At 48.8% G+C, this 17770-nt stretch overlaps 1 protein-coding gene and 1 long non-coding RNA gene across 2 annotated transcripts; both read left to right on the forward strand.

Moving 5' to 3' along the window:
* Positions 1–1105: 1105 nt before the first annotated feature.
* On the forward strand, positions 1106–3572 carry LOC113994432. The gene is made up of 2 exons (XR_005563329.1): positions 1106–1403; positions 3364–3572. It is a non-coding gene; the product is annotated as an uncharacterized LOC113994432 (long non-coding RNA).
* A 78-nt stretch (positions 3573–3650) lies between these two features.
* On the forward strand, positions 3651–7103 carry LOC120322430 (zinc finger protein 260-like). Its single transcript, XM_039380723.1, has one exon. It carries the CDS (start codon positions 3688–3690, stop codon positions 5548–5550), a length of 1863 nt encoding a protein of 620 aa, XP_039236657.1. The 5' UTR covers positions 3651–3687; the 3' UTR covers positions 5551–7103.
* The last annotated feature ends 10667 nt before the right edge of the window (positions 7104–17770 follow it).

Here is a 17770-nt window from a genome sequence, read left to right on the forward strand (position 1 = left end):
CTGATCTGGGATACAAGCTGGAATGTAGGTGCACCTTCAAACTGGTGCCGCTGCCTCATCCTGGTGGTTTGTACTGGGGTAGGAAATACATTAGCAGACTTTTAGCCCAGGCATGTACAGAGTGTAGAGTAAATCTGAACTCCAGGGACCCTGTAACTTTAAATTTCCCTGTGTGATCCAAGCCAGATACCTCACCATCTCCTGCATCAGTTTCCCTGAGTCAGAGAGGGGGAGAACAGCATCTTTGCAGCCTTGTGCCATATTTAGGACAGGATTGGAGGAGCTGGTGCATGCAGGAATGAGTGTTATTGTCCAGCCTCAGAGACATAGACAGCATCTAGTGACTGCTCCAGGGAAGAGTCATGCTAAACAGCTTTTTGTCATTCTCATGCTAAAGAGCTTTTTGTCATTCCCATGCTAAACAGCTTTTTGTCATTCCCATGCTCCTAAAACCCTCACAGGGAGGCATCCTGGGCTAGAGCTTCCTGCTGATCCTTCAAGCCTCATTGTGCAGTGCAGATTCAGGAAGGTTTGGGTGCTTCCCATGAGGTCCTGCTGAGTCTCAGCCTCTCCCAGGCCATGCTCATCCCTCTGCTAAATCCACTCCACGTACCTCAGCGTCCCCCCTTGTCAAATCCACTCACTCCTGTGCTGTCACTGAGCATTAAAGGGATCCTTTGCTGGTAAATGGGCACAAGCCTCGATGGCTGCCATCCCTCCAAGGGGGATTGCAAGCTGCTACAGACACAGAAATACTCCCTGGGATGCGTCTTTCCTCTCCTGACGCTTCCTGGAGCAAGTCCCAGACAATCAGCCCGGGAGGGAAGAAGGATGCTTGCAGTGCCTCAGGATGTTTTCCTTCCCACAACAACAACAAAAAAAGGAACAATCTCAGGTCGGGCAAGAGGGGAATGTCCTGATGCTGACACACAGCTGGGGTAAAACGGAAATGTCCTGATGCTGACTCAGTGGCCAAAGCAGGGAAGGCGGGATGGGGACCAGCGATGCAGAGGGGGAACTACAATTCCCAGAAGGCAGCGCAAGCCGGGGACCCTTCCAGCTTCCCACCAACATAACGGTGCAGAAGAAAGACTCATCAGGGAGAAATTCCCCTCTGCTCCCTCCCAGCGCTCCCGCCAACACCTTGACGGTGGCGTGGAAATCCCTCCGGGCGTTCCGAGCCCAGAGCGTCTTCCCTGTCCCCCCCTGCTCCGCCAACCTTTCCTCTTCGGCTTTGGTTGGCTTCACCCTTCCTCCGGTAGCTCTCTCTGCTCTGGCCACAGACTTCCTTTAGGTCAGCCCGGCTCTGGCCGCGACACAACTTCCAGTCCAGTCACACGGTTGTGCCGCCGAGGATGCCCCGGAGGAGGGAGATGCCCGCCCGAACCTGAGGCACCGCTCAGGTAAGAAGGCGTTCGTTCGTCCCTGTAGCTCAAAGGAAAGACGAAGCAACTGCCTGGCATCTGATTCTGCCCTCGATTCAAACCCTGAGCCCCGGGGCTTGCGGAGCTGGAAGTGAAGAGAGGATTTGGATCCGTAGGATCTGCAGACTTGGGGGCGGGGGGGGGGGAGGAGGGGGGGGAAGTGAAAGGGAGAAAGTAGGCAGGAGGTTCTTCTTTTATCCTTTTTTTGAGGATTTGTTGGGTTTTGAGAAAAATCCTGGCAACTGAAACGCTGCTGGTGGTGAGAGGTGCCTGCAAGGGACGGACGAGAGCATCCATGGCGAGGGGAGAGGCCGCGGACACCGCAATGAGCCACCGGCATCTGCGGCCGACCGTGTCCCCCCGGGAGGGTCCTTGGTGCCAGGAGGCTCAATCCACTACCCACTCAGGGGGTTACTGACCTCCCTTAATAAAAATACAATGCTGAACTTTTCTGAGTCCTCTTTCCAGCCTGGCTGCTGCTGAGGCTTTGTCTGCGTTAAAATAAAACCTGTTGTAGTGTCACACAGCTGCTTCCCCCCTCTATGGAGAAGTCTTGGCCCCTCCCCTCCAACAGCGAATGCTAAACCCAGTTCCTGCTCCTGCCCCAAGTGGGTGTGTTTTGTCTCTCCTGGTTCGGTATAAGTTTTCCCGGTAGTTGATTTTTTTTGTTTTATCATCATCATCATCATCATCATTATCATCATCATCATTATCATTATTATTATCACTGATTTTGTTTTCCTGTGGTTCCTCTGTACGGTCATGGAGAACTCAGCTCGGACAGGAGGAACGTTGTGTTTTGGTCATAGCTCTTATCAGCATCAGTGGGGATCCAGATGGATCAGCTTGAAAGGAAACGTGACTAAATCTGAAGTAATTTTCCCAATTATAATTGAGCTCTTCATTTACCGCTCTGACCCCTCTCTTCTGAGGATCACGTAGCTACAAACTCTGCACCACAGTTGTGCCTGGATGTTTATACTCCACATGTCCCACCACTTGTCCCCTGACCCATGGCATCCCCCCTCCCCACCCCTGCACTTCAGTGACAAGCTCCCCAGCGACTCACCTTCTCAGCCACGGCATCCCAGACCTCCAGGGATGAGGTGACATTGGCAGCATGTTTCCTTGCTGGCCTCCTGCCCCATAACTGGAGATTTTGGCAGCCTCACCCTCAGCCATCAGTACCATCAGTGAAATCCTGCCCAGCCACACGTGCTGTTGTTGACAGGCATCTCCAGCACCGCTGCCTTCCTCCCCTCAGCCTTTCTGGCTCCTCTCCCTACTGCAATTCACACTCCTGATAGGACATGTTGCTCACATCTCTCTTGGCCCTGATTTATTTATTTTTTCTAATGGAAATACTTAGGATCAAGACCCTTCTGCCGGTTGAACCCTCTTGAAGAGAACAAAGGCCTTTTAGCTTTCCATGTCTTCCTTCTCCAGCTGCCCACTCAGGACATCACTGACTTGTCCTCCCCTGTGCATGGAGATCTGCCAGCCCAAAGTGGGACACCCCAGTTTTGTAAGTGATGCCAAGTTTGGGTTTTCTTCTAAGTTCAAGGGATTTAAGTTGCTGCAGAGTCACTCCCCAAAAATGAGTCTAATTGAAATGCAAAGTCCATTACTTAATTAACTTACTAACTTACATTTCTCCTTGGTCAAAGGACAGAGGTCTGTTCTAAGAGTAAATCACTAGTGCAGCAATAGAAGAGCTGAAACCTCCATGTCATTACAGCACTCAGTGCATCACAGATCCCCCATTGCCAGGGAAATCATCCTGTTCCTCTCTGCTTGTGTTCAGCTGGGCCTGTGGCTTCACAGATCTCAGGTTCAGCCTTTCCTGCAGCCACCAAGGTGTCAGCCGTTGTGTTGACACAGTGAACACAGGAGGTGGGGAAGAAATAATAACCTAATTATTTCCCCTTTATTTTTTCAGTCTGGCAATTCGAGTCTCCAGGAATACCAGAGAAGCCTTTCCAGGAATGCCAGAGAAGCCTGTCCAGATGAGAGGAGGCAGGAGATGGAGTTACAAGGATGAGGAATGAGGAATACCACACAGTCCATGTTGGCCCAGAGCTGGCATACAGCATGGCATACACCTGTTTCCTACAGGGAATAAAGTGCATCCGTTCAAATACACTTTGATATGTGTGTCCTGATGGCTTTTGTATCCCCACAGACAGTCCATCCCCATGACTCTGTGGCTCTACTGTACCCCTTAGCAGCCCCACGAGGTGCAGGGTAGTGGGGCACTGCTGCCATGAAGGACATTTTTAAGCACAGGGTGCCGAAGACCCACCCGTGTCAGGAGTGTGGGAAATCCTTCAGCAAGAAGGGAAACCTGAGGAGACACCAGCGGATCCACACGGCCGAGGAGCTGTTCACCTGTGGGGAGTGCGGGAGGCGCTTCAGCACCCGGGGCCACCTCACCACCCACCAGAGCATCCACACGGGAGAGAGACCCTTCTGCTGTGGGGAGTGTGGGCGCTGCTTCCATCTGGAGATGTGCCTGGCTGCCCACCAGAGGACACACGCCATGGGGGGCCCCTTCCCCTGCGCCCGCTGCGGGAAGAGCCTGAGCACCAGGATCTACTTCAACATCCACATGCGCACCCACAGGGAGAGGAGGCCATTCGCCTGCACGGAGTGCGGGAAGAGCTTTGTGAAGAAGGGCACCCTCACCACCCACAGGGAGACCCACAAGAGGGAGAAGCCCTTCAAATGCCCCGAGTGCAGCAGGTGCTTTGGGCAAAGGGCCACGCTGGTGGCTCACCAGAAGATCCACCTCCGGGGGGGACCCTTCATCTGCACGGAGTGTGGGAAGAGCTTGAGCACCAAGAGGTATTTCGATGTCCACCAAAGGAATCATGCTAAGCAAAAGGGGCACATCAACAGCGTGTCTCTCCGGGTCATCCAGGTTAAAGAGGAGCCTGAGTTTGCCCTCAGGTCAGAGGAGAGTGTGTTGGAGAATATGGCTCGTGAAGGAGATGTAGCCCAGGGGTGTAGCATACCTAGAAACCCATCTAATCCAAAAAACCCTCCTTGGAAAATCCAGGTGAAGGAGGAGCCAGAGCCACCCACTGATGACACAGCAAGCACTACTGCAGTAGCCTGCCAGAAACTTTACATCAAGGAAGAGTCACCAGAAAACCTGGACTATGGAAAGCTCTTTGATCCAAAGATCCCACTGCTGGCTTTACAGGGGAGACAGCCTAAAAAGGAAGAAGATGCTGATGGGCACCACGAACAGGAAGTCGCTATAACCAGTAACCATGTGCTCCATGTGAAGGAAGAACCAGAGGAAAGCATTGACTTTGGGATGCATTATGGACAGAAGCCAAACCTCAGTGCTATCCAAAGGATCCAGATTAAAGAGGAACCTGGTGTGGAGGCCAACCAGGAGAGCCCAAAGAGGAAGCAGAAGAAACGCTGCCAGTCCACCAAAGAGGGGATGCTGGAGAACCAGGAGAAATCCACGTCCAAGGGAGATCCCTCAGCAAAAGGAGCTCCCAAGGGTGAGCGGATGTTTCCCTGCCCCGAGTGCGGAAAGAGTTTCAACCAGAAGTCGAACCTGACCAGGCACAGGAAGATCCACACGAGCGAGGGGCCCTACAAGTGCGGGGAGTGCGGGGAGAGCTTCCGCATGAGCCGCAAGCTGGTCCGGCACCAGCGCGCCCACCTGAGCGAGCCCTTCAAGTGCCCCGAGTGCGGGAAGAGCTTCACCCAGCGATCCAACCTGATCCGGCACCAGAGGATCCACACCAAGGAGGAGCCCTACCAGTGCCCAGAGTGCGAGAAGACCTTCAACCAGAAGGCCAACCTCTTCCGCCACCAGTCGATCCACGTCCGCATGGGGCCTTGCAAGTGCACCAAGTGCGGGAAGTGCTTCCCGCATAAACGCCTCCTGATCAAACACCAGCTGCTCCACTCCCGAGGGGGAGCCTACAAGTGTGGGGTCTGTGGGAAGCGCTACCGGCTGAAGAAGTACCTGAGGAGGCACCAGAAGATCCACGCGCGGGAAGGAACTGCCCCCTGCTCAGAGGTTGGGGAGACCACAGAGACTGGACCCCACCACGCTGAACAGAGGGCACTGGCCCCCATGAAGAGTGAAGAGGAGAGCTGAGCAGTGGGATGCCTGCTCCTGTGGGAAAGTCCTTTGGGAAAGGGGAGAGATGGAGACAAACTGCTTGCCTTATGTGTGAGGGTGGGCAGGTCAACCTGAAGGTTCAGTGGGGTCAAGGGGCAGAGGAGAGATGGAAAACAGTAGTCGGGTACTTTTCTGAGGACAACCCTCAGGGTATCACTTGTTCACAGCTGTGGGATGGAGCTGAGAACCCAAGCACTTGAAGGTGGAGGGATAAGAGCTTGGCATCCTTTGTCACGGTGTGCGTGTGCTACTAAAGTTGTGGATGCCAAAATTATCTTGTGTGGACGATATGTAGCCAGGAGGACCAGGCAGGATTTCTTTTTGTTAGGTTACTGTGTTTCTGAGAAAAATGAAGAGAACCTCTCCCATCTGGTCAAGTGTTTAAAGCAAGAGCCAAGTCTCCTATTCTCCCTCATGTATCTCTGATCCACACCTTGATTCTCCTGGGCTGATGGACCCTTGTCCACTGGGAGAAGCTACTGGCAGCTAGACCAGGGTTCTAAGACTCAAATCCCCCAAACCAGGCTCCCAGATTGGCTTAAGCCAGATCTCTGAACTGGGCATGATTTAGCAAGTTCAAACCAAGTAGCAGGAATAGTTGAAAACGTCTTCAGGCTTTATGGACTAGAGAATTGAAAATGATTTTCCTATTGGGATGTTTTCCCTTCCCAGTGCAAAGAAGACTGTGCAGCTACTCAAAAGCATGGACAGTTCAGCAGTTGTTATCACTCACTGCTGATGGTTTGTTTGAGTGTTCCCTGGTCAGATGAATCTTTGTGTCTTGAAAGCCCCTGGTGGAGTTGTGATGGAATCCACAATTCCCTGAGCCATTCTCCCAGATTTCTCTGCAGCGCTTCTATGTGGCCACCTGGCAATGCCAAGCAGAGACACATATTGGGGTTCCTCATGTTGCTGTAGTACACAGAGTCCAAGAAGCAAGCCTACCTCAGTCCCCTCACCTGTAAACTGTAGATAAACTGGTTCCTATGAAGTTTCCCCTCAAATCCCTCTGATCTGGTGGAGATTCTCTTTTGGGACAGAAAAGGCTGACATACAGGGGAAAACAACAAGTTTAGGATGTTCCAGGGGAGACTTAAGGAACACCCTTGTTAGAAAAATGGATCTGGGCCATATGCTGGGTAGAAATCTCTCTGCAGGGCTGGGAAACCATGTTTTTGGGAACAATAAGGCTGAGCCAAACTAGCCAAACAAAGCAGCCTCTTTTTGGCTTGAGGAGGGGTAGGGATACAGTAGAGAATGACAGTAAGAGAAAATGCTCACCAGATGGAAGGCATTTATTTCCTTTTCATTAGCTGAGCACAGTCAGGCTGTAGAGACTTTTACCAGGAAGAAGAACTGGTGTGAGAGATTTGCCAGTTGAATTATTGTTTCCATGCAATAAGTCAGTGCCAGTAGGTTTCCTGGACATCATCGAATCTTCCATCACTATGGGTGTCCAAGCTTTTGGGGAAGATGAGGGCTGATAGTTTGTAATATCTTCTCAATAAACAAGTATTTAAAGAAAAAAAGGAACGAAGTGGGTGTCTTTTCTGTTGTTGATTTTTGGTTTTTTTTATGAACTCTTAAGTGTCAGAACAGCACTACATTCTCCACACAGTGCAACAGGTGAGCAAAGCAAAGTCAGATGTGTACCAGTGGTAGCCAAGTGGGTTTTTCTGGGGATTATCACAGAATAATAATGGTTTGGGTTGGAAGAGACCTTAAGGGTCATCAGGTTCCATCCCCCCTGCCATGGGCAGGGACACCAGGATTGAAGCAAGCCAAGTCCTCACAGTAGCAAAACAGCCATCAACCTTTTCTCCCTAAACCCATTAAAAGGGCTCCCAGATAATAACACCAAAATGCTTAAAATCTCAAAAACTGCCTCATTTTTTACTGCATAGGTTTTATGCAGAAACCCACATGTGTCAGCACTCCCTGAGCAGTCTCTGTCACCAAGTGCAAAGGATGCCCACACGGTCTGGTTTTGCCTTAAAGTCTGTACAGTAAATTCAGGATCTCAGTGGAGTTAAACCAAAGTGAATGTTATGTTGATGAAGAGAAATACAAGCTCTGATGACTTTTTTAAAAAAGAAATCTGGTCTTCCACCATGGGTGAGGTAAGGCTTGTCTGGACACAACTGCTGTCCTATTTCTAGCTGTGCACATTGTTTCCATGGATTTCAGGAGGAATTTGGCTGAGGATCACCTCGCTGACTCTTGACTATCTGTGTGTGTGATCTCAGTTCTGTCTCTAGCATTCAGCATGGCCTGTCTGGATGGAGATGGAGACAGGCTGTGGTGGGGAGCACTTGAACAAGAGAGCACATTTCATGCTTCCGTGGGACACGTGGAGCTAAATGGTGCTTGGTGTGTTCTGGTGTGGTGGGAATGAGAGGGTCCCTGGCTCCAGAGCAATTGAAGTGCCCTGGGATGTTTACTTGTCCTTTGAGAACATGAACAGTTCCCATGAGAACTTGTTGGAGAATCCCAGGCTGCAGGGAGCCCTGGTGTCCCCACAGATGGGGAGCGAGGAAAGGAAAAACACCAGGGTGAAAACTGGGTGAGCAACAGGATACTCAGAATCACATACTTCTACACATGCTTTGTCTGTTCACTTTTGACTTTCAGCCTTCGTGGGGAATGAGTATTTACTTACTACCACCTCATCCCATCCAGAGCCAAAGGGATGCAGCCAGGTAGCACCACATGGGGCCAGGTTATCAAGCTGAACTGCCTGAAGCCAAGGCACACTTCTCTCCTTGTCCTCTCCTCTCCACAAGGCCACTGCCTCCATCTCCTGACCCAGGGCACAGTCCCTCCCTTCAAAGGGATTTCTTGTGATGGAACAAAGCAGAGGTGAGAAATCTCCATCAAAGCGCCAAAGCTTCTGACTGGTCACATGAACAAGGCCATAGAAAAATCTCTGATCTCACTAAGCTTTAAGAGTCCCTTCCAACCCAAACCATTCCTTGATTCTATGATATCATCCCCCAAAAAGGTACCTGGTGCAACAGCATAAGGTCACAGATACCAGGGGACCTCACTTCTCTTTTGCCCAAGGCTTCTCTTCAACTATCCAACTGTTTCAATATGCCTGTGTCATCTCACATCCTCAACTAAAAAAAAATACAACAGCAAAACAAAAAAAAAAAAAGCGAGCAGGAAAACACCCCATTTTCTCCTGGGTTTTGTCCTTTATTGTGTAACTGGGGAGAACCAAAGAGAATGTCAATGTCACTCCTTTTTGTGGCCACTTGGCAAGTTCTTTCTGAGCCAGGAGTGTGACAGGGAACAATCCAGAGTGTACCTTCCTACCCAAAAGGTCAAGAAAAACTGGAACTGTGTTTCCTAAAGTGTAGTAACATTTCTTTCTCCCCAGTATACTAAATTCTTGTAAAAGAAAAGTATACTAGTTACAGTATTTCAGCCTAATTTTAGAGATGGGGAAACTGAGGCAAAATTTGGATCTAAACAAAATCCCAAAAACAATGTCTGGTGCACATCCTCATCCTTCTGTTTCCCCATGTCAGGCTTTGAAACAGTTGTGGACTCATTTAATCTGAATAAAGATGTCAGGAGAAATTTGTTTAACTTCTAAGTGACACATATTTGAAATCAGAAAACACAAGAAGCACAAAATATGCAATACCCAACACAGACTGAACTCCTTTTTTACTGTTCAGTTATTTTCTTTTTTTTTTAATTACTATTTTCTTTTAAACCTCCTGAGAATGTCCTCCCAAACATTCAACCTTTACTGCCAGAGCTGCTGCCTGCAAGGTGCTGCTGATAAATAGCCAGGCAAAGTGGCTGTGTCTGTGTGAGTAATTCAACCAGGCCAAGGACACTTCTCCAGCCCTGGGGGCACCCAGCTGGCTTGCATCCATACAGCTAAACTCAATTCAGGATGGCATCATCCAGCTCTGCCCTGGAACTCATCCTTGGCTCCAGTTCTGGCTCAGGTTAAAAGTTTCAGCATGAAATTTGAGAAAATTGTGCTCCTCTGTGCAGGAACATCATGGATTTTTTTCAGTGACATGGCTTGGGGTTCCCTTTGTCCTGAATTAGCACATGTTCAGCCATCACCAAATGATCTAGAACTTGCTCTGTGACCCAGGCTGGCAGGGCCATGGATTTACTGTGGGTTTCTGGTCATAATCACAGCCTAAAACAGACAGTAACTGCTACAAAGCACCCAGGAACAGGCTTCCCACTCCCTCTTTAGCTGCCAGATTTTGCTTTTGAATTTGCACAAAGGTGGTGAGACCCAACACTGATTTTTAATACCTTTCTGTGCCTTTGGAGGTCAAGCAGCCCCAATCCCCAATAAAATCACCTGGTGTGAAGCCATCCCATTCTCCCCATGCTTTCAGTATCTGGATTCTGCTTGTGCAGATCTGGATTCTGCTGTGTTCCATCCCCCCTTACAGTCCCTGCTGCTCTGTATCCTGTCCATTAAATTAATATCTTGCCATTAACTACAGCAAAGAGCTCTGATGCCATGAAGTGATGGCAGGAGCTGAAGGAAGGATTGATACACCACTACCACCTTGCAAAAACTAAGCCAGCTTGTGCACGTGGTCGCCAGATGAGCCAAATGGATAGTTACATAAAATTAAGGACCATTTCCATTTTATTCTTTTCTCCCCCCAGTAGAACTGTGTGATTTTGAAAATTTCCTTCAGCATTCCTGTTGTTTTAATTGACTTTTTTTTTCCCCTACATTTGTTTCCTGGTGGTAAATTTGTCAGCCCTAAATAGGCAGAGCAATAACAGACCGTGATAACAGCGCAGGAAACTATCACATGAAAAGCAGGGAATTAATTCATTCACTGGAAAACAGGCCGTGGTGGAAGACTGCTGCTTCCTGAAAGCTTTGTATCCTTTTAAGCTTGCTTTTTTTCTGTGTCTCTATGTGTGTGTGTGTGTGCGCAAGATGTTCTTGCTCCAGTAATCTTTGCACGGCTCTGCCCTATTTCTGCGAGCTGCAGAGACAGCGAGGCGGCGTGTGGGCTCAGCCCTCGCCTCGTCCCTTGTTTGGGGATTTTTCTTTCAGGAATTAAAGGACAGCAAGGAATAAATTATCCAGCACCCCTTTCCTAACCGATTTCTTTAACTGACATTATGTCTTGCTAATAATCCCACTGCACATAAACAAGCCGGGGCTGGGACGGTCAGGAAGCAGCTACGCACATCACATGGCACAGCTCTTGCCCTGATTAGGTGACTGCTTTTCCAGCCAGGGGATTATGAGAGATGAGTAACAGAGCATGTTACTGGAGCATGGACACAAGAAGAAAAGGTTTTGCCTGAGCATCTTCCAAATGAGACCCCAGAGGACAATTAGTAGAGTGTGAGCACGGCCCGTTTGGACGCTGCTTTGGGGGAGAGAAGCAGCTCCGTGTTTATGAGCTGTGGTTGGGCAGCTTTCCACGGGCTTTCTAGAAAAGTTTGACAGCCTTGGGTGAATGAAGTCTCTCACCTGCAAATCTTCCCAATGTCGAGTAAGGAAATAAAACAAATTCGGAATATATTTATTTTTTCCCCTATCTCAGTGGTTGTGGGTCCACATGGTGTGATTTTTGGGGTTGCCCAGTGCAGGGCCAAGAGATGGACTCGATCATCCTTGTGGGTCCCTTCCAACTCAGGATATTCCGTGATTTTATGGTTCTATACTCTGGGGCTGGCTTTGTCTCACCTGAATTCCTGTCTCTACAGCACAGATGTAAACATCTGAGCTCATCACCCCCTATTTAAAACAAGTACACAAAAAAAACAAACAAAAAACCCCAAACAAACAAGTAAACAAAAAAAAAGAGAAAGAAAAAGAAAGAAATAGATGGAGAAAGTAATTTTTTCTGCTCTATTTAAATTACGACTCTGGGATTAGACTCCAGGACTCTTTCTGGCTACATCCCCACGAGCAGCAAAGGGGAGCCAGGCTCGGAGCGAGACATCCCCATCAGCCCGTGATGTTTTTAGCCTACAGCATCCAGTCTATTTGGGAAGAGAGCAGGGGCTGTAGGGCCATGGGCTGCACAGCCAGCAGTTATTGGACACAGTTGGTGCACGGAGTCAGCACTGCAGATGCCTGTGATGGAAACACATCCCAGCCCTTCCCGGTGTGTTGGCTGTGCTGGGCTGTGCTGATGGAGCTCTGCCTGCAGACAGTCTCTGCCTGTGGCTCCCCGAGGGAAGCTGCTGGTGCAGACCAGTGGAAAGGCCATGGTAACCCACAATATTTCCCAGTTATATTTTTTTTATGACTTTGTTTTCATATTTTTGGTAGGCAGAAAGTAGCTGGGCAGGACATGGAGCAACTGGCAGGAGATGTAAATAGCCATTGAAATATTAATATATGATCCAATGTTATTGGCTGGTTTTGCCTATATCTCTTTTTACAAAGCAAAATAGATTACATTTTGCAATTATCCTTTTTTTTTCATTATCACATCCCAGCATACTTTTGCTCTATAGGATCTTCCAGCTATGAGATTCACCTCCTTCCCTTGCAGATAACTTGCCTCTATTTTTCTAATAAAAAACTGTACTAAAGAAAGCTGTGCTTCAGTGCTGTTGGATCCAAGTCATCCCAAATGGGATGGAGGTGAGGGAGTCAGAATAAAAACCTGTCATAAAGAGAGGCACCTGGGCCACACCCTTTGGAACCTCTCTTAGCCAGACCTGTGTCACAGGCCACTTGGTGACACAATGGGATCTTTCAAGGCCAGGTTGGACGGGGCTTGGAGCAACCTGGTCTAGTGGAAGGTGTCCTTGCCCATGGCAGGGGTGGTAGAACAAGATGATCTTTAAGGTCTCTTCCAACTAAAACCATTCCATGATTCTATGATTCTTTCCAGTGTCCCTTAGCTATTTTCCAAGCAATTCTCACTGAAATGCTGGATTCTCCAGCCTCCATCTGCCCCCATTTCTGTCTGCACCAAAAAGCTGGCTGAGAGAGCAGCCTTGCTCCTTCCCCGCCACGGAGGGACATTCGTTATTCAGAACAAAATATTGCATCGCCGTGTTATTTAATCAAGTCAAAATTCATGGGCAGCATCTGTGCAGAAGATAAAATGTTTCGGGACAGTTTAGTCCTTTTCTTATCTGAGTGATTACTGTTATGTAAAATCTTTTCTCTCGAACACGGAGATGGAGTTTCATAAGCGAGGGACCAAAATAGTGCCAAGTAACCAACCATCTCCCCTTGATCACACAGGATTAGTACAATTAATCTGTAGGTATTAGTGGCCAGCAGGGTTTTGCCTGCAGGATATAATTTATATTTATTATTTCATATCTGATTTTCCCCCCAAGGACAGAAAATTCAATCAAGGGCTTTTCATTGCATCGATACATTTTTGCAAATGGCCTCGCAGGATTTGGAAAATTACTGAGGGGGCTCCTTGCTCAGAGGCAAAGAAAGTTCAGAAATATTGAATTAATATGGGAGGTGATTCTCCCCCTCCACTCCTCTCTCATGAGACCCCACCTGCAGTGCTACATCCACCTCTGAGGCCTCCAACATAAGAGGGACATGGACCCACTGGAGCAAGTCCAGAGGAGGCCATGGAGATGCTCCAAGGGCTGGAGCTCCTCTGCTCTGGAGACAGAATGGGAGAGCTGGGGATGTTCACCTGGAGAAGAGAAGGCTCTGAGGAGACTTTAGAGTCCCTTCCAGTGCCTAAAGGGTCTCCCAGAGAGCAGGAGAGGCACTTTTTTAAAGGGCATGGAGTGAGAGGACAAGAGCCAGACCAGCCAACAGCCACCAGAAGATGCAAAGCAAAGAGAGGAAGAAAGGCACAAACACATAGTGATCTTTTAGGACCTATTTCAAAGCTGTCACCTGCTAATTTTATTAATTATTCACTACTTCTTGTATTAGAAGAGAAAATTAACCTTTCTCTTTTAATCCTCTTTTTCATACACTTCCTAAATGTGGTGATGATCCTAAATAGTGTCTGAATCCACAGTCAGAGTCCTGGTAATGCAAGTGGAGATACTGAGGGGCTGGAGCATGTCCAGAGAAGGGGAAGGGTCTGGAGCACAAGCCTGATGAGGACCAGCTAAGGGAGCTGGGGGTGTTTAGCCTGGAGAAAAGGACCTTATCACTCTCTACGACTCCCTGAAAAGAGGTTGTAGCCAGATGGGGTTGGTCTCTTCTCCCAGGTAACAAGTGATAGGACGAGAGGAAATGGCCTCAAGTTGCACCAGGGGACGTTTAGATCAGATATTAGGAAAAATTTCTTCACCAAAAGGGCCATCAAGCATTGGAACAGGCTGCCCAGGGAAGTGGTAGAAGCACCATCCCTGGCAGTGTTCAAAGGGTGTGTAGATGCGGTGTTCAGAGACATGATTAATGGTGGACTTGGCAATGTCATGGTTGGACTTGATGACCTGTCATTTCCAACCTAATGGTTCTATAATAACTTAAAAAAGACCAATGGGCTTTGCCAGCACTTTTCAGTTTTCTTAGCTTGATGCAATGAATGAGGAAATGTCCTCCCACCCCTTGCAGGGAGATGGCTGCAGATTACAGCAGAAAGGGGAGCGTTACACGATCAGCTCGGACAGGAACATGGAAATGAGTGTGGCAGAGGGATGAGGAGCTGGACTGAGGTTCAGCAGCCCCTGCTTACAAATACTAAACTCTGCCTGTGTGGCACAGAGGGTGAACTGCAGGTCACAGCAAAGATAAGGGATCAAGAAGGTTTAAGCTGAGTTTCCAAAGTACATCTGTTGGAGCTGTCTTTGTTAGGACAAGCCCGTCACCTTCAGCTTTTATTTTTTTATCCAGGGGGATTTTTGCAACACACCAGCAAGGGAAGGTTCATGTTACCACCTTCAGACATCGGCTGTGCTCCCCTCCACAGCATCCCAGAGCAAAACCAGAGCTTTCATGACACCTGTTTGCAAAGCCCTCTTGAGACTGACACATATCACACCCCAGACTCTGCTGATCACAGAGGCTGCACCAGGGGCTACAACCATCCACACTTTGGAAGGTTGAATGGGTCTCTGGGCAACCTGGTTTAGTGGAAGGTGTTCCTGCCCATGGCAGAGAGATTGGACTGAGATGATCTTTAAGGCCCCTTCCAACCCAAACCATTCCATGATTCATTCTAGGCACCAGCCTATTCACTCCCTCTGAAGATGAACTGTTATGAACTACATTTCTAAGACTATCATGGGCTTGTTGTCTTACCTGCATTAAAATCCAGCCTGCAACAACATTTTCAGCCATTGAACTAACAAAGAGCATTAGAGCAACACAGTGTTGGAGGTTCAGGGCTGCAGCATAACTGAAAACACCCACTGGAGTTAAAAATAAAACAGTTTCAGAGCCTAAATACCTTTCTTCCACTTCCTATTTTCTGCCTGACAGCACCCTCTTCTGGGAAGCAGGAGCTGCTGGCTGAAGGGTGCACCCTGCTTAGCTCCCATCAGCTCCTCAGTGCCTGAGCACCAGGAACAAAGGGAAGAGGCCTCCTAGGGTGGGTTTAGGCAGAGTGGCATCAGACAGCCTGTTCTGAGCTATTTTTTGCAGTTATCTTTGAAGGAGTTTGAAGATTGCTGCATGACTGAGTGCTGGTCAAAGGCACAGCACCCAGTTATTCTGCAGCCACGAGCTGAGGGGTGCATCTCCCAGCAGCCAGCACAGACACAGGTAAAACCTGGAATACTGCTGCTTTGGAGTGCTGGAGCAGCAGGTAAAATCTGTACTGTCCTGGGGAGGACTGCACTAAAGCATTTAATTATATCCTCAGACATGTCCCAGCCTTTTTATTTGTTTGAAACACAGGTGAGCAATTGACTTTTTGGAAACCAAGTGCATATTAGAACATGTTTGTTCAGCTGGCTACATCCCATATCAACGTGGGCTAAGAAGGGTATGGAGCATCTCAGCTGCCCACAGATGCTGGGCAGGGCTGGGGCACCACCACCACCAGCAGGGCAGGGCTTCACGTTTCACCTCATCCAAAATCCTCCTCATCCCTTGCCCTCCACAACAGCAGGAGCACCTTGCTTGTGGCTGGCATTGGTCTGGTCTCCACTTGAACAAATTTAACACCATGCAGCTGGTTCCAGAGCTTGTTTTATACTTTAAATAACAAGGTTTTTAACTACAAACCCCACGCAGGGCTTACCTGCATCCTGGGCTAACAGTCCTCTTTGAAGGCCAAGTGGGGAAGCCGATTCACAATTTGCTGTCTAATTAGTTCCCTGGTGATGGCTTCCCACTCACTGTGAACTTTCCCAGTCACTGCAAAGTTTTCTGGGTTCTTCCATGAAGGACATGGTACTGCTGCAGCTGCTGGCAGTGTGGGGGTGTTTAATTACCTTTTTCAAGCCTGGACATCAGCAGCAGCTGGGAGATGGATGGAGTTGACCTGACTCTCCAAAAAGGTGGGCAGCAGGAGCACCTGGGAGTGAGCAGGTCTGACATATGCTTGGAGGCACAAAGGTCCTTTGGTACAGCTCAAAACCCATGTCATTTCAGGGATTCCTCAAAAGCAGGGACACCCTAAACCACTTTGGAAGCCCTTCCTGCCCTTCTGTGCTCCTTTCCCTGCCCATGGCTGGGTTTGCACAGCACCTGGCACACAGGCACTGTGGCTTGTCCACTCTGTGCTTCACTCAAATTAATAACCAGGCCTGATTTATTACATTAGCTGTCCATCCTGGGGTATTTGCCAAGATCATGACCCTCACTCACCCCCAGCATAAGAGAAACTGGGGCTGCAAAAGGCCCTGGCAGGGATCCACAGGTGTTCATCTCCATGGCTCACACACCACTGCTCCTTGGAGCAGCTTCAGGCTGAAGAAACGCCCTGGTGCAATTGCCCTGCTCCAGGTCAGGCACCTCTTTGAAGCACAAGACAGACCCATAAAACAGTTAATTCCATAAATATAAAGCAGTTAATTCCAGGATGCAGTTCGAGGAGGAAAAGGATGACAGAAAGCAGTGACCACGTGCCTGCTGTCACCACCTGGACGAATTCATGCAGCCAAGCCCAGCAGAACAAAACAAAATCAGCAACACAGTGATTTAGGGGCACGGTGACTCCCCCATCCTCTGTGCCTCTGTCTTCCCCTCCCTCTCCAATGCCCCTGGTCCATCTTCTTCTGCAGAACTTTGGCTAAAATTAAAGGAAATTACTCAGAAACAGTCATTAATTGCTGTTTGCCTGCCAGTCTGGAGAAGATATCAGCCTCTAGCACAGAGAAAGCAGCTTCCAGTCACACAAATCCAGTGATGTTTTCAAGAATTCTCTTCCGCATCCTTTTTTAAATCCTTTCCTTGCTGAGTGTCAAACTCACCTATTCAAGGGGCTAACACAGCTAATGCTTCCCAGAGGGGATCAATGTACCTGCAGCTGACAGAGCCAAAGGTCTGATTTACACCAGAGGTGAGGAAAGGTCGGGATCAATCCTCAGTTATCAGGGACCAACAGGTAAGGGCAGGCAGATGAATTACAAAGCCTAAAGTATCCTGGGCTGCATCAAAAGCAGGGCAAGGAAGGGGATTCTCCCCCTCTACTCTGTCCTTGTCAGGCCCCACCTGGAGTGCTGCATCCAGCGCTGGAGCCCCTAACACAGGAAGGATGTGGAGCAGCTGAAGTGAATCCAGAGGCCACCAAGATGCTCCAAGGCCTGGAGCATCTCTGCTCTGGAGACAGGCTGGGAGAGCTGGAGATGTTCAGCCTGGAGAAGAGAAGGCATTGGGGAGAACTCAGAGCCCCTTCCAGTGCCTAAAGGGGCTCCAAGAGAGCTGAAAAGGGACTTTGGACAAGGATATGGAGTGACAGGACAAGGGGGAATGGCTTCAAACTGAAAGAGAGTAGAATTAAATTAGATGTTAGGAAGAAATTTTTTCCTGTGAGAGTGCTGAGGCACTGGAAAGCATTGCCCAGAGAAGCTGTGGATGCCCCATCCCTGGAAGTGTTCAAGACCAGGTTGGATGGGACTTGGAGCAACCTGGGATAGTGGAAGGTGTTCCTGACCATGACATGGGGTGGAACTGGATGGTCTTTAAGGTCTCTTTCAATCCAAAACCATTATAGGATTCATGTTTTCTAACCTGTCTTTAAAAGGGTGTTTACACCCAAGCAAAAGCTTAGAGGAGAACACTTCCCTACCCTCTGAAGATGCTTCTAGCCCAGGGATAGAAATCCCTGTGGTGGCAGTACCA

The sequence above is a fragment of the Pipra filicauda genome, unplaced genomic scaffold (genome assembly GCF_003945595.2).
Source record: "Pipra filicauda isolate LSUMZ 115617 unplaced genomic scaffold, ASM394559v2 scaffold1_size10287979_pilon, whole genome shotgun sequence".
In the NCBI taxonomy this organism is placed as follows: domain Eukaryota; kingdom Metazoa; phylum Chordata; class Aves; order Passeriformes; family Pipridae; genus Pipra; species Pipra filicauda.